At 40.3% G+C, this 23,942-nt stretch overlaps 1 protein-coding gene across 5 annotated transcripts in view; it reads left to right on the top strand.

The window, feature by feature from the left end:
* LOC114363620 (phosphatidylinositol 4-phosphate 5-kinase type-1 alpha) overlaps positions 1–23,942 on the top strand; it is a 61,035-nt gene that overhangs the window by 4,446 nt on the left and 32,647 nt on the right. For 4 of the 5 annotated variants that reach the window (XM_028319396.1, XM_028319395.1, XM_028319394.1 and 1 more), the window contains exons 3-7: positions 4,907–5,045; positions 19,015–19,226; positions 21,711–21,875; positions 22,624–22,776; positions 23,156–23,308. In XM_028319396.1, coding sequence (XP_028175197.1) covers positions 4,907–5,045; positions 19,015–19,226; positions 21,711–21,875; positions 22,624–22,776; positions 23,156–23,308 — 822 coding nt within the window. Of the gene's footprint in view, positions 1–4,906; positions 5,046–19,014; positions 19,227–21,710; positions 21,876–22,623; positions 22,777–23,155; positions 23,309–23,496; positions 23,552–23,942 lie in introns of those variants that run through there. The other variant, XM_028319397.1, reaches the window with a different exon arrangement.

Raw genomic sequence — 23,942 nt, 5'->3', positions numbered from 1 at the left:
AACACTCCCTCTCTCTCGTCTTTCATGCCCTCAGACCCCTTATTACAAAAAGTTCGCGTTGATCAGTTTAAATTGACATATATAGTTTGACTAGCTTTCCGCCCGCGACCGCTTGGAATTTTGTCTGTCACAGAAAAACTTTATCGCGCGCGTCCCTGTTTCAAAAACCGGGATAAAAACTATCCTATGTCCTTTCCCGGGACTCAACTATCTCTATGCCAAGTTTCATCAAAATCGGTTCAGTGGTTTAGGCGTGAAACCGAGACAGACAGAGAGTTACTTTCGCATTTATAATATTAGTATAGAGTATAGATAGTATAGATTCATCGCGCTTCCAACTTTTTTGTAATAAGGCACCAGAAGTTTGGTTTTTAGTCCCGTACTACTTACCTAGTTGCCACATTTTTTTGATGGACTCGTTGGAGATTCACCTAGTGACCGGTCTGTTATCTTATCTATTTGATGGATAAATCAGATTAAAGAAAGCAGAGATCCAAGGTCATTATTGTGGACCCCCATTCCATCCCAGGGACCTCTAATTTCGCTTCGCTTAGACACCTTGGAGTCTGCAATGGACCCCAGGGGGTCCTAATATACCACTTTGGGTATCACTAGACTAGGGTCCATGCACTTCAGTCAGTTTAAAATCTTCAGGGAAGTCATCAGAAATGCATTTAATGTTTATTTTCGAATCGGAAGCGGTGGCGCGTCACGACATGACGTGGCGATGACGCGCCGTGCTTTGTCTACTCTCCCATTCAGATGAAACGTGATTTCTGATGTTGTACGTTTACGTTTCGTGATGAAGGTCATTGACCCATTTGGCAAAATGTCTAAAAGTTCTAAATGTCCTTTTCGAGATGACAATAAGTAGACATTAAATGGTTTATTCCACTTTGATCATCATAATTTCAGCCACAGGACGTCCACTGCTGAACATAGGCCTCCCCCAATGGTTTCCATATCGCCTGGTTAGTAGCGGCCTGCATCCAGCGCCTTCCTGCTACCTTTTTGAGGTCGACCACTTTGATCACGTGGATGAAATCTGGGTGCCCAAATGCGATACTTTAGTGTCCTATGATGATATCACCCTTGTATAGATTGGCAGTTGGCACCTAGGTGGTGGAATCATTAGAGCTCTTACACACGAGCAGCACATTGACGACAGCAAAGGCGACCGCAGTCGCCGTCACTTGTCGGCAGCTAGCCGTCGACGTGCCCGCAGCAAGCTGTCGACACGTCGACGTCTGCCGTCGACGAGTCGACAGCTTGCTGCGACGACCGTGTCGGCGTACGTCTTTGTACAGGAGCCAGCCAGTTGAAAATGGATTTCATTGAAGAAACACTGTTGTTGCATTTACTCCGTCGTCGTTGACGAAAGAGAAAGAACCGGTCATTGTGGGTTTAAGAAATGTTATTGAATAGAGAACGAGACTACACACACCGACGCCCATGCTCTATTTTTTGATGTTTTATTATGGTAGCCTTCTAAATTCGAGTTCCATATTATTTCATTGTTTTTGACAGCACTAATTTTTTAGCAATTCCGAATCAATTTGTTCGGAACTCATTAGGTGTGCGTGTAAGCTCCTGGACTACTGACAGTTGACCTTCAAAATGGCGGAGGCGGCTAGCTGTCGCCACCTGCTGGCGGCAGCCGCGAACGCGTCGACAGCACGTCGGCAGCATGTCGACAGCTAGCCGTCGCCTTCTGACGTCGACTGCAGTTACATGCGTCGACAGCAAAATGCTGTTCGTGTGTAAGAACCCTTTGTAACTAAATTGTCGCCTATGAGCACCCAGGTGTTCAAAGTGGAATACACTACTAAATATCAACCGAAGGTCGCGGGAAGCACCTGGATGCGGGCAGCGCTGGACCGGTCCTTGTGGAAATCTTTTAGGCCTTTGTCCAACAGACGTCATTTCTTCTTCTTATTCGTTACGCTCTTGGCAGAGCGGTCGTGGTCACGTTGAGGCGTTGTTCACATCGGTTGTAGAGGCGGATACAACTCTCCGCACGATCTCCCTCCATAACTCTATTGGCAGATTGTCTGGTGCAGTCACATAAGCCGTCTCCCACTGCTGACGTCATTTGGTTGAAACGAAATATGCAGAAATTAACACCTATTGTCATGTTGAAAAAAAGCATCGTGAAGATTGGTAACGGTAAAGGTTTCCAAATATAACGATACTTTATTGTTGACCATTTTTGGTGAGGAACGAAGTGTGTTAGCTATTTATAAAATGACAGACAAGTGGGCGGGTCGTCCTGATATACTTTTGTTGGACTTTTACTTCAGTTTATTTCCTGTTGTTAAATTTAAATATTTTATGGTTCATTTATTAGTTCGACAAACGTTAAATTCGATTCAACTTGCTAAGAGACACGGGAATAATATTTGAGCAAGGAATCTAAAACAAATTCAGGCTGGTTTTAGTGTCACGCGGACCGTCCGGTGCGGACGGAGTTCATACAAATCGGCTGTGCGGAGCGATCCGCACTGACAGTCCGCGTGACACTAAAACCAGCCTCATACAAATTACTTATTAAATGCAAAAATATTGTCAGGTACCTTTTTCAGCCTATTACTTCTGAACAAAATTTGATGAATTTCTGATTAGAATGCATGTTACTTAAGAGAAGAGCTTGCTAAGAATACAAGTAGTTTTAAGTGAACAACAGTTGAGCAAGGAGGCATATGTTCAGCAGTGGACGTCCTGTGGGTGAATTATTGATGATGATGATGTTGACTAGTTGTCTTATGCCCGTTTTCACCATTAATCCCTAATTTTTAAGTGACCCCTATGGTACACATACAACCTTTTTTCTTTATTAAGGGTCACTTAAAAATTAGGGATCGATGGTGAAAACGGGCATTAAACTCCTTAAATAAGGATAAAATCACAGTTGACAGCACATCACACTAATTTTGTTGCAAAATCGCACTTACTAGAACTGCATAAAGATACTTATATGTTTGTTTTATTTTATGTGTCATCTTTACAAAGGAATCCGTGGCCTCAGTCCTAAGCATGTGGGTGTAAAATCAATTGTTTCAGATGCCAATAAGTTTACCAGTTTAGAATCAATGAAGATTGTATCAATATCCATCCAGTCATTGGATGATGATGCTTTGTAGCATGTAGGATTATCTAAGTCATAGTTACCCAAACTTATTCGTCTCGACAAATTGATATGGATGTCTGTAATCAATAACGACCTTAAAGAAGCCCAAGTTAACAGTAAGACAACCCAGGACCTAGCCGCCTGGAGACGCAGGACGCGGAGGGCCGACCCCAAATAAAATGGGAATGGGCCAGGCAAAGAAGAAGAAGAAATTGATATGTATTTCAGTTTTGCGTAAACCCTCTCGGTGCAAGATTGGGATTATTTCACTTATCTCTATTGATTCGCCCCTTCAAAGGGGGATTGCTAAAAAAAATCTTGGGATTATTCCACTTATTTCCATTTATTCGCCCCATCAGACAAAACCCAAAATTTTTGTGGTTCCCACCTTAGGGAAGCTCCCAATGGATTGTCTATTTAAGCTGCCCCTAATCATTATTGAATAAACACTGGAGGCTCCCCATTCCATTTCAAAGACCACCAATTTTAATTTCACCAATGACAGTTAAACTTTCCCCCGGGACAAACTTGACCTTCACTGGTGGATTATTGGTGGTCAAGCTGTAGATCCTGGCTACACAGGAGATGGTATGGGAACGAGGGGTGGGAATAGTTCCGTCCCTTTGCGTAGACTCCTCGAAAATAAGAATCTAAGATTAAACTAGGCGCAGATCACCGACTTTTAGTTGGCTGATAGTTGGATCGGGCTGTTGATCAGTATGGAGATGTATGAAAGTGCGCACATTACACCTATTTGGTATAGACCGATTCTTCATATACAAATTAGAATCGGGCCCAACTATCGGCCAACTAAAGTCCGTGGTCTGCGCCTCTTAGACTTTGAGTATCACTGATCCAGGTTTCTTTGTAACTGGATACTGGAAGAATCAGTTCACCCACGCGGTTGTGAGTCGCGCGTGTCAGGTAAAATGTGACCTCGTAGTCTACTTCCGATGCACAGACGACAGCAAGTCCAGTCCATCTTATGATGTTACAATGTAAAATTACCCCTATTTTACATTTACAAACAACAAAAACAAAATTGTAAAGATTAACGTGATGTTTACAAACTAATTTCTATTTTATCTGTTTTTTGTAGAGCGAGAGGTTTATAGGGCTAAAAGAAAGACCCACGTAAACCAATATTTGCCTATTCGTGATTATTTTGGCAGCTTAACAAACAAACTAAAAGCAGGGGCATCTTATTTGTAATAAATGTAAAAGTAGCCTTAAATACCGAAAAGAAAATTATTTTTAATTAGCTATCTTATTTATAACTAGCGTATTTTGTCTGTCACAGAAAAACTTTATCGCGCGCGTCCCTGTTTCAAAAACCGGGACAAAAACTATCCTATGTCCTTTCCCGGGACTCAAACTATCTCTATGCCAAATTTAATCAAAATCGGTTCAATGGTTTAGGCGTGAAAGCAAGATAGACAGACAGATTTACTTTCGCATTTAGTATAGATAAGACTCCCATGCCCGTTTTCACCATCAACCTAATTTTTAAGTAACCCCTATGAAAACAAAATTCCTGTTAAATGTGTTACCATTTAAAAATAACTGATTGATGGTGAAAACGGGCACCAATCTTATTGCCTGCCTACACGCAGGCCTCCTAGGCCAGTATTATGTTGAAATGAAGTTGCTGCTAGCAGGACCACCTGCAGATCAACTCCTCAATGCTTTACATCAATTATATCGTCTGGGCTCGTTATTTTGTCTTGAATATAGAGCTTTTTTTATAAAATTCATTCTAATCTGATGTCTCCTTTACAGCCGGCAGTGGGCCCCTCGGGGGCCATCAGCAAAGTGCACAAGTCGGACCGCAAGATCGGTCACAGGAGAGTGGGGGAGGGCGGCGAGATCACATACAAGAAGATCCAGTCTTCCCAGATCATGGGATCCATACAACTTGGTGAGTTGAACATGTTTTTTATGCAGAAGGCAGGCATTTGACCTCACACCTTGATTGAAGGGGTTATTTTGGCCGGACACGCAATCAAAAAGCCTAACTATGTCCGGCTTTATCCGGACGCCTGGCAACCCTAGTTACATTGTAGCGTTCACAAAAGTAACTTAAAATAATGACTGTATGTGAATGTGTTGATATCACCAAGCCGAAATCGGACGACAAGATTTCAGTTCATAAGTTTCGTAAGATTTTTATGAATAAGAATCTTATCGGATATAATAATTTCGTCCCAACGGCACATCACACTAAATACTGTAGTATTGTAACTCTTATCTAGTTGATTGCAACTATTACCTATTGAGGTACTAGTTTGCAACAATTTATCGTGTTACTATGCTGTACTAGCCATCAATCTCCGACCAAACCAAACACCAAAGTACTAGAAATAGCCCGTTTATATTGTTTTGCTATCTTGGCATTGGTATCCAAAATAACCGAAGAGATACCAGATTCGGGTTACCTGGAGTCTATGTGCAAACGAAATTAAACTTTAGTCCATTAGAAATAGAAACAGTTTGTGTCAGCAAAGTCAGCAGTAGTCAACACTCCATATTTTGTAAATAAAGTGGCTTCAACTATGTTTAAAATTAACGCGAGTTAGTCTATGGTTTTACAGGAATTTCATAGCGGCGAAGTTTCATTCAAGAGTGGCTTGGCCCACTTTTAGCTTGGTCCACGGGCCAAGTAACTGTATTGAATTTTTAAGTATTTTTTCTTCCAGCAACTGAGCCTACTTTAAGATTCTAGAGGAGTCTTTGTTGATTTGGTGTTTAATTATTTAATAAAAACTGTAAACTGGAAGAAAAATATTTAAAAATTTAATACAGTGACTTGGCCCGTGGACCAAGCTAAAAGTCGGCCAAGTCACTGGAAGACTATTTAGTTGGCCGATAGTTGGGTCGGGCTGTTAATCAGTATGGGCAATGGGCATGTATGAAAGTGCGCACATTACACTGATTTGGTATTGGCCGATTCTTCATACATTAGAATCGGGCCAAACTATCGGCCAACTAAAAATCGATGGTCACGTAAATTTTATTTTTTATAACAGAGGCTCAATCTGCACCTTGTCAATGGTTATTAATAAAACTCAAGATTTTTACTCAATATTAATGTTATTCAAAATCCAACCCAGTTAATTACATAATAAAGTTCAGAACACCGCTAATCGTCCACAGGTGGCCTTGTACACACAGACTGACAAACAGAACGCTAACAACACTATTTAGGTTAGTGGAGTAACATAGACTTAACAGCAGTTAGAGTGGAATCCTGTCAAGTAGATGTGTTGAACTTTGACCAGTTGGGTGAAAACAGTTGTTTTTTAACCGACTTCAAAAAGGGGGAGGTAGGATTCGGTTAGTATTTTTCACTAGCAAGTCCTAGACTTCGGTTTGTCACACAAGGATTTTGTTTTTCCCTTTGTCTCAAGCTATATCTAGGTATATCATACTAGCTTTCCGCCCGCGGCTTCGCCCGCGTGGAATTTTGTCTGTCACAGAAAAACTTTATCGCGCGCGTCCCTGTTTCAAAAACCGGGATAAAAACTATCCTATGTCCTTTCCCGGGACTCAAACTATCTCTATGCCAAATTTCACCAAAATCGGTTCAGTGGTTTACGCGTAAAAGAGAGACAGAAAGACAGACAGAGTTACTTTCGCATTTTTTATAATATTAGTATAGATTTCATCTAAGTCGGTTCAGTAGTTTAATCCTCCCATCCTCGCAAACTTTCTCATTTTTTACCCGACTGCGCCATAATGAGGGTTATGTTTTCGGATTTAGTTTGATATACATCGTCATCTTACAAAATAATAATAAGGTTATTCTAATCCTTTGACCTATATCGAATACTATGCCCTAGAACTAAGGTATAATTGATATATAGCCTGACCAGGAACATAAAAACCCTCGCCATGTTGCGGAAAACTAATGGTACTAATTTCTTTTAATGGCAACAGTAACTGAAAACTTCATTGACATGTCACCTTGCATGTCAGTCTATTGCTGTCAAAGTGTAAACAAACTTTATTTTAAATGCGCGTGTCGGTTTTATGAATTAAATTGCTAAAATATTTTTATAGTCGTGAAAGAAAAGTGGTTTACAATGTGTTAAAGTATTTGTCGAAGAGAAATACTAAGGGTTCGAACAATATTTTCATTGAATAATGTTTCCGACAAAGGTTGTCAAATTGACTGACATGTTTATCGTATAGTACAGTCCACTATGAAAATTAGCTGTGGTTTGTTTCAACTACCTATTTTAAAAATTTTGTCACTTTCTAAGTGTTGAATTTTATGGGATTGGGAAATAAGTACCTACCGAGTTTGAAGCGTTCATGAGCAGACATTGCAGTTGAATATTCAAGTTCTGAATTTGATTATTGATGAATAATAAAATAAATCTACTAGCTCGATTGATGGTTTCATTTAATTTATTCAAATCAGGTTACCTATAATAATATTTTTTCGTTAATTTATGAAAACATCAAATTAGCCCGTAATCCTGAATCCTGATACATAAAGTTAGCCTATTAATTTAACACAGGTACGACTGTACTCAGTGTTGCACTATCAAATGCAATTGAGGCGCCTCTATGCCAGGGTTTTTATGTTCCTGGTCAGGCTATAGTTTGTAATGATTGTTCTACGTGCCACAGAAATGGATATGCATGGACATATAATCACATCAGTCAGCTAAATGGTCTAAAATAAATAAATAATAAATGTATAATTTTCATTGCTTAAAACCTTAGATTAATAAAACCTAGATGGATAGTCTTCATACAAACGCTTCGTCAAGAGTGAGGCAAAAATTTTATGTCATTAGTGTCAATTTTGTTGGGGAGTGTAGACAGTGAAGGCGATTTTCCCGAAAGTAGGGAAATTTTTAATACGTTTTTAATAATTTTATAATTAACAAAAACAAAACGCATCATGTACTTACTTATTTATTGAATTCAAAGTACCTACCTAATAACAATAAGATAAATCGACTTCAAAGTCTCGATTTCATAGAAAAGGAAGTGTATTTGTACGGCGAATAATTGGGAAATACATTTTCTTGTTACTGGTATCATTCCCGTATTTAATTTTTGAAAGCCAAATTCAAGCAAAATACGCGTCGAATCGTAGTACTTACTTATGAAATGTAACACTGGTCACTTTCTTTTGTTTTTCTGATATATTTTAGACACCCTTTCACAGCACAAACCGTTTTAATTAATTAAAATTCGTCAGACGTGTTTACCAATTTTTCACTTTGACAGTTCATGTGACGTTTACGGGTAAGCCGTGCCGGCTCCCTAAAAACTGCCTCACCTTTCGTGCACTGACTATCTATCTAGGTTTTATTAATCTAAGCTTAAAACATAATATTCTGTTGAGATATGTAACTCAGTCAATGTTTCAATCGATTTTTATCAGACTTTAGTTACAAAATTGACGTTTTTTTTATTTATTTAAATCCATTCTAGATCATAATTCTTTCCATTTATTGAAATCGGTCCATAATTGACGGAATTTTGCGGTCCTAAACATACAAAAATACAGACGAATTGAAAACCTCCTCCTTTTTTGAAGTAGGTTAGAAATAATCTCTACGGACCTTATTAAAATAAGTTATAAGAACATCATAAACCTTGTCGGAACACGCTCGGTATAATGTTTTTCCTAGCCGACCTTGGCGAAGGTCGAAGGTCAAGTTTCACTTGAAACTTGGCAAATATGTCATGTAAGTAAGTAAGTCATGTAATAGACGTCAATTTATTACTTGTTTAATACTAGTTTCAGGCCGTGGCTTCGTCCAATATTTTTCGGACTATATCATTTTTTTTATCCACAACGAGGAAGCTCTTGGCCTGTATCTCACCTGTTGGTAAGTGATGATCAGGCCGAAGGTGGAAGCGAGCTTCACCCGGAATCCTCAACCACGGAGGAACTGGCTATCTCACCTCTAACTGCCGGAACACAACAATGCTGTAAATATTGTTGTTATGGCGACAGACTTAGGTAAGATGGTGGTAGCTAGCCAGGCGGACTTAGAACAAGCCCTACCACCAACCAAACCGAACAGAAAAATCTGCCCCCACTGGGAATCGAACCCGGGACCTCTGCGTCTGAAGCAGGTGGTCTTACCACTAGACCACAGAGGCGGTTAAAATCACATCAGGTCATTGGTCTCCAGTGCAGGAGCACGACCCTCTAATTGACCAGAGGCAAATGGAGGATTTGTCCTACACTCCCCACGCTGGCCAGACTAGTCTAGTGTAAATAATCCAAAATTAAATAAGAATTTCTACCAAATCTTTCTTCTTTTTACTCTCCATAAATCGTCTACACTAGCCCAGAGCTTCCCAAACTTTTTTACTGTGACGAGAACTTGTAATTTTCAACTCGCAGTTTGGGAAACCTTGATATAGCCTAAGAAACAGATTTGCAATTTGAGATTAAAATTCAAATACGCATCTTCGTAGTCTTTTACTAAGTTTTTGTCACCGCTGAGTTTTAGGAACAAAACTTGTTTGTATCAGTTCTAAGACAAAGAGCGTCGCTACAATTCTCAGTAAAAATCCAATCACAAATATCTAAAAGATGCAATCATCAGATCGCTTTTGGCTAGATCGCATACCAACATTATTTTTCGAGTTATAATATTATTTTCCAGGTTCTTTCTTCTCAGTTATACTGGGTCTCCCATTCTGGGACACCCTGTATGTAAATTCTTTTCTGGTATTATAATAGATTTATTATTCGGATACTTACTGGATAATACGAACACCGACTTTTGCAGCAGATTCTAATCCTTTTGAGGACAATGTTTTTATGAAGAGTCAATGCTCACTGTTTAGAATGTCTACTTTTATAGTGTGATGAATTCAATATTAAATAGGTAAACCAAATTAGCAATATGTATTAATTAGTAGCTTCAATTTAGGACGAATTTAATATAACTTGCTTAATTATGGCTTTAAAATTAATTAATTTACAGAATCAATACAAGACATTCTTACCATAATATCTGATATAGATGTTTTAGGTTACATTGATGTAGAAATGTTGTGTTTGTCACACAAGGTGTACAGACGACTTCACAAATGTTGTAGGAAGGCGCTGGATGCAGGCCGCTACCAACCGGTCAATCTAGAAATCATTGGGGAGGCCTATGTTCAGCAGTGGACGTCCTGTGGCTGAAATGATGATGTTCATTATATAATAAATAAATATCCTTGGACATTTTACACTGCGCTTCTAGTCCCAAACTAAGCAAAGCTTGTACTATGGGTACTAGACAACGGATATAAACATACTTAAATACTTTTTTTTTTTGTAAATACTTACATATTATACATAGTAAACACCCAGTCCAATACAAACAAATATGTTCATGCACACAAATGTTTGTACTGTGCGGGAATCGAACCCGCAACCTCCGGAATAGTAGTCCGTTTCGAACCACTACAAAAACGTTCATTACATTTAAAGTTTTGTTATTTTAGCAAAAACTATTTATCAACGTATTCGCCGTTATTTTTAGGATATCCTGCGTGTTTTTACTCTTATCTATTGTAATTGATTACCCTTTGCCCGATGCTGTACACGTGTTTTGATTAGTCACTAGCTTTCCGGCCGCGGCTTCGCCCGCGTGGAATTTCGTTTGTTAAATTTTCTTTGCTATAAACCTAACGGAGCCCGAGACCTTTCCAACGAATGCAAAACCGTGGAAATCGGTTCGTGCGTTCTGGAGTTATAGCGTCAGGAAGGAAAACCCGACTTATTTTTATATTTAGATATTATACGCGTGGACTAGTGGTTGAGTCGACTCTCTTGATTTGGTCGGTCCGGCGTTTGATTCTCAGATGGGTCAGTCGAATTAAAGCCACTTAGTTTGGCCATAAAGCGATGGTGTTTTGATTCTGTACTTCGAACTCTTTATGTAAATGAAGTCTGACATTATGACGTCTGATGTTACAACATCATTTTCATCATTTTAGCCACGTCAAGTCCAGTGTTGAACATAGGCTTCCCCCAATGACTTCCACATCACCCGGTTGGTAGCGTCCTGCACCCACTGCACTTGGCCTTCACTGGTTGGGTTATTGGCGGTCAAGCTGTAGATCCTGGCTACACAGGAGTTGCAATGGGAACGAGAGGTGGGAATAGTCCCGTATAAGAATTTTGTTTTCATAGGGGTCACTTAAAAATTAGGGATTGATGGTGTGAAAACGGGCATAACACTTAAAATGAGGATGTATGGATGACTATAATATCGTACAAACATACAAATGTGATAAGCATTGCCTATTACACTGTGTTTACAAATATTATCTACTACAATGACTAATAGCGATGTCATGTGCTCCCCAATCGAATATAGCTCTAAATATGTTTGACTCATGCAGTCATTATGACTAGTCTACTGTTTACAATTTTGTCATTTGTATCGGTCCATATTAAACCAATTATGCTTCTTATTCTAGTAGTGTCGACAACAAACCTACACTGTGTCAGCCCAAAACTCCGCTACAAGAGTGGCGTTGTCAGTAGCCTTCATTAAATCTTCCTGCGTGCAGTTGTTTGGGCACGCAGGGCACGACATCATGTGCTTCACCTTGCGGAACACAACCACACTTGCACTCCATATATCGAACGGGAAGTCGAACCTTAATTTTCAACTCCTCCTATGTTCTTCTGATTAATTTCGTTACGTGTCCAATGACAGTTTAACTTTCCCCCGGGACAAACTTGACCTTCATTGGTTGAGTTTTTATGGCGGTCAAGCTGTAGATCCTGGCTACACAGGAGTTGCAATGGGAACGAGAGGTGGGAATAGTCCCGTTGCACTCCATATAGTTTACTTGTAACTCCTATATTCTTCTTCGAAGACACTGCAACTGCAGATTTTTTGTCGGTCGATTTGGTCGGGCGGTTGTGCACTTTCATACATGCCCATACTGATTAACAGCCCGACCCAACTATCGGCCAACTAAAAGTCGGTGGTCTGCGCCTAGGCTAAAGGAATTGCAGGTGTCAAAATCGTTAAAAGTTTTCTTTCCAGATACGGTTCTCCTACTCAAAACGTCTTATAGATCGTTTCATCCGCGAAGACGCGCCACACCATTCTTCTGCTAATGTTTGAGTGTTATTGGTACACGCTAAATCATCCACACACACTAAAATAATTCTTCTTCGACCAAAAATTGGTGGAGCGCGTCTTCGTGGATGAAACGATCTATATTTAAAAGAGCAGAGCGTAAGGGCGCTTGCAACAACGGCCTTTATTAAAGTATCTGACTAAGAATTAATCTACAGTTTCTCAAACTATTCTTGGCGGGTTATTTTTAAACCCCCACTCCGTGACCCACTAAAAGATTTGAAAATAGCGTATAAATAATCAATTTTATGAGTATGAATTAAGAAACCAAGCGCCAGTTCTCGAATAAGTAGAATTTTCTTTAGTAGTTTTATGCTGTCGTAGATGACAACACAATAAATAAATATCCTTGGACATTTTACGCAGCAGCGCCATCTTGATAAAAAGAAGCTTGAAAGAGCTATTACTATAAAGATAAGAACTAACAACAATCCTATTGTTATGTCAACAAAGGACCTCATAGAGGCAAAGCCATGTATTCATTAGGCAACATTTGTTGATAAACACTGTTTATAAACTGTTCATAAACAATGTTTTTTTTTTCATAATGTTTCATCATCTCTGTAAACAGTTTATAAACAGTCCATAAACATAGAACATAGGTGATGAAACATTGTTTATGACACATGTTGCCGTGCTCCCCGCTATGAGTGGAAAGCAAGTGTGGACGGCCAACTTTCAGAAACCTGTGTTTATGGTAAACTTGTTTTACACTAGTCATAAACAGTTTATCAACAAATGTTGCCTAATTAATGGCTTAATTGTGTCAAATCATAAACTTTGAGAAGTTACCTATCTTTTTACCCCTACTGATAAGGTTATAATAGTTTATATGATGTACAGTGGCAGTTACATGTAACTAATTTTACCGGAAAATAGCACTTATCATACTTGACAGGACCTTTACCTGGTAAAGACATTATTATATTTTAACCTAAACTGCCTCAGATATATCATAGCCAAGCCATCCCCTGGGGCAGCGTGAAGCAATATGTTACTCAACTCAGCCGTCCAACTCCCATGGGCTTGATGCAAGGATATTGCAGAAATTCGTCCTTCTTATGGCCTCAACGTAGCTCAGAAAGTATCAAGATTATCAGTGGAATATTCGGTATAGGAATAAGTGAACATTTTCAGAGATAACTTGTATAGCGCAAGGCTCAACCTTTTGAAGACTCGGGCCAATGAGGGTTTTTGCAATTGAAAAATCCGCCAGATGGCACTACGTAGACGCGAGGTCCAAATGCTGCATGATTAGTTATTTTTGACATGACATTGACAGATATGTCAAAATCCACCAATCACGCAGCAGTCAGACCCTACATCCACGTCCCGCCATCTGGCGGATTTTTCAATCGCGAAAACCCTCATTCGGTGGATTCAGTCGTTGACGACGGGCCACTTACATTTCCTATTTCAGTTACTCTCAGGACATGCTCAATAAAAACTCAATTATTAAGATCAAACCATAATTGTGCTGGCCACTTAAAATTCCTAAAAAAAGTTCATGTGGTCCGATCGGTAGGACTAAGGCAGTAGGACAACGTGGCTACAGGGGTTACTATACGAACCACAACACTAAACGGCCGACAAATGATGTGAAAGAACGTAATTTAATTGGTTTCCAATAATACATCTCTCCTCCTCCACTTTGGTGGAAACAGGCTCCACTTTTTTCAAATAACACATCAAAATAAATCAACTAGCAAGAATATTTATCTTGAAACTCCACAAGTCGCTGTTGAGAAGGGTCAAACGAAAGTGTCTGTCGCACAATGGATGGTTTTTCACATGACCTCTGATAGCGTTGTAATTCTTACTTTTTGTAGGAAGGCTGGTACTTTGTAAGCATTGTTAGTTGTTACGTCGGGTGACGTCATAACTTCATGAGTATTGAGTGGAAGTGTTTTGTTAGTGACAGATTCTCGCAAATTGCAGTACAGATTCTACTTTTCTCATTTCCGTGTCTCTTTTTACAGTTTGTACAATATTCGCTAAACTTCTCCCGTTTTAAACGTTGGAAAAAAAATCATTCATAAAGGTAACAGGTAGGCGCTGGACGCAGGCCGCTACCAATCGCTCAACATTGAAATCATTAGGGGAGGCCCATGTTCAGCAGTGGACGTCCTATGGCTGAAATGATGACGATGAAAATTTTTCCTTAGGATTATTTTCTTCTGATTCCTTTCTTACTTACTCTCGGGTCTGACTAACACAACCATCACTGGTTAGATTTTATTAAACGTTTAGTTGAAGGTCTGCAGGATAAAAATAAATTATTATTTGGTCTCCATGTCCACTAATATTTTCAGTTTGTAACTACTCCTATTTTCAGTTTCATTGGTAGTAAGCCTTTGATTATTTTTTTTTAATTTACTTTGTCGCACTCTCCTAACATAATAATAATATAAGTTCAATTTCAGCAAATTCACTTCACTACATAAAATCAGAACATCCAAACTAAATATTATTCAATTTATCAGCAGTAAAAGTGCAGGATATTTGATGATACGGAATAAGGAAAGTTAAGAATAACTTGTTGTTGATATGAACGCTATTGTTGACAAAGCTGAAATTTTCCTACAATGCTACTGGTTTGTTTATTTGATTCAGCAGCCCGTCTGGGAATTGTTTTTTTAAATACTCCTTAAAACGGACTATGAGTAGTGATGACGTCGATGTTACTGTCGTTCCTTCCTCCAGTAATGACATTACTTCATTCCAACCCCATTGTCAGTAGTAATGACTTTACTTCAATGACTTACTTGACTTATGCCCGTTTTCACCATCAATCTCTAATTTTTAAGTGACTCCTATGAAAACAAAATTTATGTTAAGTATTACCATAGGGGTCACTTGAAAATTAGGGATTGATGATGAAAACGGGCATTACTGTCCTATGTCCCCTAGATGGGGCAGAGGGCGTCCACAACAGTCCTCCATCGCGTTCGGTCTTGAGCTTCGCGTTTGATCTCGCTCCAGGTCTTGCCGATTTTCTTCGCCTCGTCTGCTACAGTGCGCAGCCAAGTTTGGGGCGACTAGGTATGCGTTTTCCTTGGGGGTTCCAATCCAGAGCCTGCTTAGGGATATGATCGGGGCTCGTTCGTTTCAGCCAAATGACGTCCACTGCTGGGCAAAGGCCTCCCCCAAGGCTTTCCATAACGACCGGTTCTGCGCTTTCGCATCCAGGTTCTTCCCGCAACCTTCACCAAATCGTCGGTCCACCTAGTAGGAGGCCTGCCCAGTTGCCCACGCTACGTCTTGGTCTTCCGGCCCGTGGTTGCCACTCGAGAACGGTGATCTGGGTACTTCAATGCAATGCCATTTTACTGATTGTGTCTAGTCTGCTATTAGCATGGATCCACAAAATTCAAATACTTGTAGAAGTTGTAGACTGTAGGTAGTCCAAAGAAACTTGTCCTTGCTGATATGACATGTTAACGCAAGTTATCCTTATTATTTTAACAAGAATTGACAGTGAATTCTCTAAAATCTTTACTATTTAATGATGTCATAACAAACAGATAAGCAGTAGGCTCTCACCTATTGTATGTTCAAGCAGATTACGTTATTTTTTAAATTGATACGCTTTCCAAAGACTCTGTCATATCCTTGTATCAGATGGTAGGTGTTGTAGAAAAAAAAGCGCTTTGTTCTTACAGCACTTTAGCACTTTGTTCTTCACATAGCGCAGCGCTTTGTTCTTCACATAGCACACTAAGCCGCCGATCGAATTATTGTACGATTTTGACGGCTTATATGTAAATAAATCAGATATTATGACCCACTTGATAGAAAAAGCAAGACATTTCTTCTGCAATATCGTCGTACCTATTTCTGGTGTGATGCCGAAGTCACTGCTTAAAAATTGTCTTCGTTGTACAGAAAAACTTAACGTTCTATCAACAGTACATTTCTTTCTTAATTCCGACCGAGTCTACTTAACTAACCTGCCACTTCAATACTTGTTGCTTCACAGTTCAAGGTTGTACCCATTGACTTTTTTAGAACCCGCGGCGATGTTAGAAAACTCAGTTTGCATTGTGATTAACGGGCTATTTTAGACTTTACTATCGGTTTGATTAATTAGATATTTCTTGTAATTTTTAAAGATGTAAGGATGTAAATGATTGGCATTTGTGAACAAAATATACAGGGTGGAAACGATAAGTGATCTCACTCGATTATTTCTAAACTACACAAGATATCCAAAAACTGATTACTGATCCTAAAAGTGCTTCACGTGCTCTGTCCAACGGTACTAATAGCGTGAAGCACTTTCAGGATCAGTAATCAGTTTTTCGATATCTTGTATAGTTTAGAATTAATCGCGTGAGATCACTTATCGTTTCCATCCTGTATATGATTTTTGCAAAATCAAATAAACGCTATAACAACTTATTATTATTCTGTGGCTATAACATCAGTATTAGTGCTGTAACATCAGTATGTAAAAGCAGCAGTTCAATAAAATATTATATGACTATTCCGACTTTCTCCCACATCTGCAACTCCTGTGTATCCAGGATCTACAACTTATATTTTATATGCCACCTCTTAAAGACTGAAATCCAAGATCTTCAAATACAGCTTAAGCACCATCTCTTATACTTAAGTTATGTGGTTCCTCTGTGATTGAGAATTACGGATGAAGCTTACTTCTACCTTCGGTGAGTTGCAGGAGCTTCGCCGAGGGTAAAATATGTCCATGTGCGACTATGCAAACGCACGGCTGACTACTTCTCACCCTTATTAATGGGCCCCGCACAACCAAATTGTGGAATGGACGTCTGCGGTATTTCCGGACGACCTACAATCTTTCAAGAAGAGAGCGTACTTTATACCTTAAAGGCCGGTAACTCACCTGTAAGCCTAGGCGCAGACCACCGACTTTTAGTTGGCCGATAGTTGGGCCCCATTCTAAATTGTATGAAGAATCAGCCGATACGAAATCGGTGTAATGTGCGCACTTTCATACATCTCCATACTGATGAACAGCCCGACCCAACTATCGGCCAATTAAAAATCGGTGGTCTGCGCCTAAGCTAACTGCCCCGGGACTGTGGGTGTCCTATGGGCGGTGTTAATCACTTACCATCAGGTGATCCGTCTGCGCCTTTGCCTCCAGTCCCATTAAAAGCCACACTATTCCAAGTTCTAAAATAAGAACAAGAACTTCCAATTTGGTTCTACCGTTTCAGCGAATTAGCCACAAACCTGATGTTATCACGCACTTGACATTGTTCGCTCCGGCCTTGCCACCGGTTTCCTCCTGCCACCGGAAGCCGGTGATAACAGCTCTTTGGCAACCGGTTGTAATCTTGTAATTTGTAATCGATCCGTGGGGTGGCCATGTTGTAATTAAGTAATTTGATTACGAAAAACACTTGTAATCTTGTAATTTGTAATCGATCCGTGGGGTGGCCATGTTGTAATTAAGTAATTTGATTACGAAAAACACTTAAGTTACGATTTAAAATAATTAAAAAAATAGAATTGCCTTAGATGGGAATCGAACCTATGACCTTTCGCTTGCCGGGTGTCTGCTCTTAACCGTCTGAGCTACTTAAGGCTGATTTTTCAATCGTCAGATATCTTTTAACTGAAGAATAAACTTGTCATTTTGACATAATTTCCATACTGAAACTGTCAATATGCTATATTCTTCAGTTAAAAGTTATCCGACGATTAAAAATTTACTTTTTCTTACGATGTTGAGTTTTCGTGCAAGATGGCTTAATTAATCATAAAGTGCCGACGTATCACGCACGATATGGCCAATTCAACGACCGACCCACGTCTTTTGAAGTGTTTTTGACAAAGCCCGTCAATGTGATTCTCAGAGTTTTTATGGTATCGAAGTAAATATTTCACCATTGCTTTTATCATTGAGATCTGAGAGGCCAATTTTTAAAACACCGACATAAAATGGTAGTACAATTTATTCATAAGACTATCCCAAAATTTCCACCCACAATGGCCACCCTATTCAGAAACATTCGCTGAAAGTTTTCCTTTGAATAAAACAACGGTGCGCGAATCGAGATAAAACAGGTATTCTGGGAAATGTTCTAATTAAGACAGGTTTTGGTTAGTGATATGGATGTAGGTTGATAGATCAGGGTTTTGGGTAAAGGCTGAATGAAGTCTATTGTTTACAACAGTGTTTTTCAACCTTTTTCATGACACGACCCCCCTAGAATGAAAATATTTTTGGCGACCCCCCGACCGTTCGCTTTTTTTTCATGCATTTTATAATGTTGCAAAGATGTTTGTAGGAACCGAATACTTCAATCCATACAACATTTGCATAGTTAGATTTCGGATTAATCTGTCTGATTTTTTTTTACTGAGGTAGTTTTTAAGACCTCTCGCTACCCCCCTATAGAGGCTTCGCGACCCACAGGTTGAAAAACACTGGTTTACAATAATATGCGGTATAAATTAACTAGATTTTGCTTCTGGCGTTGCGTCGTTTTGGTCTGTCACAAAGGTATCAAAAACACGTAATTCAGTCATAAGACGTCCACTGCTGAACATAAGTTTGGGCAGGCCTCCCACTCGGTGGACCGACGATCTGGTGAAGGTAGCGGGAAGTACCTGGATGCAAACAGCGCAGGACCGGTCGTTGTAGAAACCCTTGGGGAGGCCGTTGTCCAGCAGTGAACTCTATTTCACACCTTTAGAATCCCCGTGAATTTTGAAAAGCCTATGATACGTCATTATAACTATGTAACTGTATTATTTCATCTTTTCCAGGAATCCAACACGCAATCGGCGGTCTGGCATCCAAACCTGAGCGTGATCTGCTCATGCAGGACTTCATGACAGTGGAGACAACCAACTTCCCGCACGAGGGCTCGAACCACACGCCCGCGCACCACTACTCCGAGTTCAAGTTCAAGACGTACGCGCCGATCGCGTTCCGCTACTTCAGGGACCTGTTCGGGATACAGCCCGACGATTTCCTGGTGAGTCTACCAAACGGACCGATGCTGGTCGTCTAGTTAGACCATGGTGATAGACTTTAGGAGACAAAACCCTGGTGATTGCTTTTAGATGCTTCAGGGACCTGTTCGGGATACAGCCCGACGATTTCCTGGTGAGTAAGAGAATATTTCCTTCTCTTTCCACTGCTTCAACTCCTGTGTAGCCAGGATCTACAACTGGACCGCCAATAAAACCCATCCAGTAATTCCAGTAAGTTTCTGGTGAATCTGCTTACTTCTTATGTGCTGACCTTCATTTATTCAGCGGAGTTACTCCACGAAAGAAAGGTACCCCATATTGCTATCCCTCTCATACAAAGCGCGATGACTGACAGCGACTGATGGTGATAGATATTCCCTCTTGTAACTTGGCAGATTGTCATTTGTTTTGGCTGCTCCATTCCAGCACTGTTACTTTCTATCCCTCTCACGCAAAAGGAGATTCCAGCATGGACAAGAGAGACAGATAGACACAAAACTACCTAAACCGGAGCATGTAGAAGCCCCATTGCAGTCGGAAATTGTCTATCTATAAGTATAATCATCCTCTAGGATAATTAAAATGACTCAAGTTTTCTATGCCCTCACTGATCTAGAATCGGTCACCCGTGTCTTGATCTATTAGGTTTTGTCACTATGGGCGCGGATTCGTCGCGGATTGGCTGCTATCACACAATACGAAATCTTTGTCCTGCGTGCCACCAGCGTGATATACACGCACGCAGACCAGTTCCGTTTGCGTTCCGAAATCCGCATCACCAAAAAGGCCTTCAAAATTAATAACTAGAAATGTAAATGAGTTCCAAGAAAGATCTGTGTCTTATCAAAATCCACGTAGGCGTAATCGAGAGCATAAACAATGTTCCTAAATATACTTTCCTAAATAATTGCGTCACAAAACAGAATAATATTTGCATATCTATTTCACATGAACTCCAAATGTAAAAACCAGTACATTGTAATGTTGTTTATTATTTTAAGATTTATTCGACTGTTTGTATGAAGCTTATGTTATCTTATAATATCGTTATTAACATAAGCTGAGTAGGTGCGTATTGCAGACGAAGATCTAAACTGGATTCAAACACAGTCATAGATCAGAATCAATATTTAGACCTATGACAGGACAGACCTGTCATAGATCTAAATATTGAAATTCAACCAATCCAAAGCCTTATTCTATGCTTGAGATGGCATTACCAATCAACTTACATACATTTTTACCTGACTGCGCCAGAAGGAGGTTATGTTTTTCGAGTGTATATACGTATGTATATTTCTTTGGCACGGCCTACAGTCTAAACGGCTTGACCGATTTTAGCGTGAAAGGTGTCGTTAGATTCGTCTTAATCGTGAGTGACACTGACTATATTAAAATTGAAAAAAATCTAAATGGCGGATTTTTGGCACCATAATGTCTTCCAGAAAACTACTCTACTCTACTAACTACTCTTCTGATTAATTTCGTTGCGGGTCCAATGTCAGTTTAACTTTCCCCCGGGAGAAACTTTACCTTCATTGGTTGGGTTTTTGTGGCGGTCAAGCTGTAGATCCTGGCTACACAGGAGTTGCAGTGGTGGGAACGAGAGGTGGGAATAGTCCCGTTCCAGAAAACTACCCAATAACAGTCTTGAGTCTTCATACAGACCGTGGTCACCGTTTTTGCCTGCACTATGTCACAGGCACAATTTTCTCGTCAAATCTTATCAGTACTCTCTTAATCATAAACACTGTTTCAAAACTACGCACGTGTTGCTCTATGGTCTTTGTCAATTAAAACATACTGATTACTCCAAGGTTCGCTCATAATTGGAATTCATTCGAGTTATCGAAATTGTATGGAAATTAGTGTTTTTGCGTTTCTAATTAATTGGGTTAAGGTGAGGTTGATAAAGTTTTGTTATTAAGTGGTTGTGAAAGTATTGTAAGTTATTAATCCGGCTAATGCGAATCTCGTATACAAACTGGAGCATAATGCAAAAATAACAAAAGAAAACCCGTGCTGTGTGGTCCCAGCAGAGTAGAGTTTCAGTGAATATCGTAAAGGGCAACTAAAGGACACATCAGAACTCCCCAACCCGTCTAACTAGACAGCAAAAACTATTGTCTTTATCTTCTTTCGGCCCAGAAGACACGCAACCGAGACTTACTACGTTACTTGACTGAGGTCTCTGTCTCTTTCTCACGTTCTCCCGTCTCTGTCGACAACTGCTTTTAGCCAGAAGAAGTCCACATTTATAACGCCCGCCTCCTTTAGGGCTCTTTCAAATTAGACCGTTTGAGCTGGACGTTTTGTCGTCCATTTGCAAGACCGTGCGGTCTTGTCATGTGGTAATTGACGTGTCATTTTTATTCCAACGCAGTTGGTATATAATTTTCAGTGTCTAATTGTCAGTGTTTTGATGTCTAATTTAAAGAGCTCTTAACTGGAAGACGTCCATATTTCTAACCACCTTTTCTTTACAGATGTCAATGTGCAGCGCGCCTCTTCGCGAGTTAAGCAACCCCGGAGCGTCGGGCAGCATATTCTACCTGACCAACGACGACGAGTTCATCATAAAAACAGTCCAACACAAAGAGGGGGAGTTTCTGCAGAAACTGCTGCCCGGTTACTACTTGAATCTCGATCAGGTGAGCTACAATATAGTTTGAACTATAGGATGCCCACTGGTGCGCAAGGGTCTTTTTATGGCACATAAACAAGGCCCAAATGCATAGCTTTATATTACTACTTCGGGACTACCAATTTTTGGGAAGATTTCAAATTCTTTATGAATACGCAAGCCCTTTTTACCCGAGTGAGCCAGAAGGAGGGTTATGTTTTTTGAGTGTATTTAGGGCACTTACACGCATCCCCAATAGAGCATTGCTTGTCTTACCACTACTGATGCTGGAAATAAGGGGAAAAAAGAAACTGACAGGCTCTTATTTGTGAGAGAGGTGATGTTCTGTTTATACCTCTGTCTTAAAGTTTATTTTCCCATCCACAGAATCCGTCCAAATTACCAATACTCAATACGCGATTTTTGCCTGTCTTGTTACGTGATACTCTTGTCATGTTAAATCCCCTGGAGTTCGCATAGTCCCCTTTAAGAAATCGAAGATTATCTGCTACCTTATAAACCATTTTGGCATTTTAGTCTCTCCCTTTCCCACTTATAAAGTTCATTTTCCGCCCGCTCAAATTATCAATACTCAATACACCATTTCCGCCTTTCCTCTTATGTGATACTCATGTCATAAAGTCTATTATCCCATCCACAGAACCTGCCCAAATTGTTAATACTCAATACGCCATTTTCGTATCAGAACATGCCCAGTTGTCACGCCATTTTCGCCTCTCTTACCTCTGTCTTAAAGTTCATTTTCCCATCCACAGAACCCGCGCACATTACTACCGAAGTTCTTCGGACTATACTGTTACCAGTGCAACAGTAAGAACGTGCGACTGGTTGCTATGAATAACATACTGCCGTCGTCTGTGAAACTGCACCAGAAGTATGACTTGAAAGGATCCACTTATAAGAGAAAGGTAAGTCTATTCCAGTCTCTAGCTAGAGTATTGGTTCCCAAAGTGGGGGGCGCGGGCCATCTGTGTACTTAATAAAAAACCTGCTACCGCTGAGATAATTCATTCCAGACTGCTCGATACGACCAATAAAATAATAATCTTACTGGAGGAGGGGTCGCGTCTCAAATAAGTTAGGTCACAAAAAACCTAATTTATTTTATTCGAGTAGGCTTTTAAAAAGCACTTTTACACGTCCCAGTATTACTTTAACCCTACCACTGCTCTGGACAATAAATAAATGGGCCAGTGCTGAGAAAGCAGCGCAAAAATCTCAGTCACTATTGTTAAACTAAAAATAATTAAAAAATCTGCCTCGATTCTAATAAACACTTTATTCCAGGCGAACAAAAGCGAAAGAACAAAGAAGTCGCCGACGTACAAAGACCTGGACTTCATGGAGCACCATACAGAGGGCATATTCTTGGAGGCAGACACGTATAGTGCGCTCATCAAGACCATGCAACGCGACTGCCGAGTCTTGGAGAGCTTTAAGGTATGTGACAACCCTATTACGGAACGCTACGTAACGCTACACGACGCGACGCCACGCTACAAGACGCGACATGACGCTACAGAACGGTACATGAAGCCAGACGTTCTAGGTAAGCGACGGAACACTACATGATGCGACATGACGCGACGGAACGCTACATGAAGCATATTCCTGGAGGCGGTCACGTATAGCGCGCTCATTAAAACCATGCAGCGCGACTGCCGAGTCTTGGAGAGCTTTAAGGTATGTGACAACCCTATTACGGAACGCTACGTAACGCTACACGACGCGACGCCACGCTACATGACGCTACAGAACGCTACATGAAGCCAGACGTCCTAGGTAAGCGACGGAACGCTACATGATGCGACACAACGCGACGGAACGCTACATGAAGCATATTCCTGGAGGCGGACACGTATAGCGCGCTCATTAAAACCATGCAGCGCGACTGCCGAGTCTTGGAGAGCTTTAAGGTATGTGACAACCCTATTACGGAACGCTACGTAACGCTACACGACGCGAGGCCACGATACAAGACGCGACATGACGCTACAGAACGGTACATGAAGCCAGACGTCCTAGGTAAGTGATTGAACGCTACATGACGCGACACGACGCGACGCTACGCTAC

This window comes from Ostrinia furnacalis, unplaced genomic scaffold, assembly GCF_004193835.3.
Source record: "Ostrinia furnacalis isolate ACB-3 unplaced genomic scaffold, ASM419383v2 OfSCF7182, whole genome shotgun sequence".
NCBI classification, from domain to species: domain Eukaryota; kingdom Metazoa; phylum Arthropoda; class Insecta; order Lepidoptera; family Crambidae; genus Ostrinia; species Ostrinia furnacalis.
This window is presented reverse-complemented; position numbering and strand designations above follow the sequence as displayed.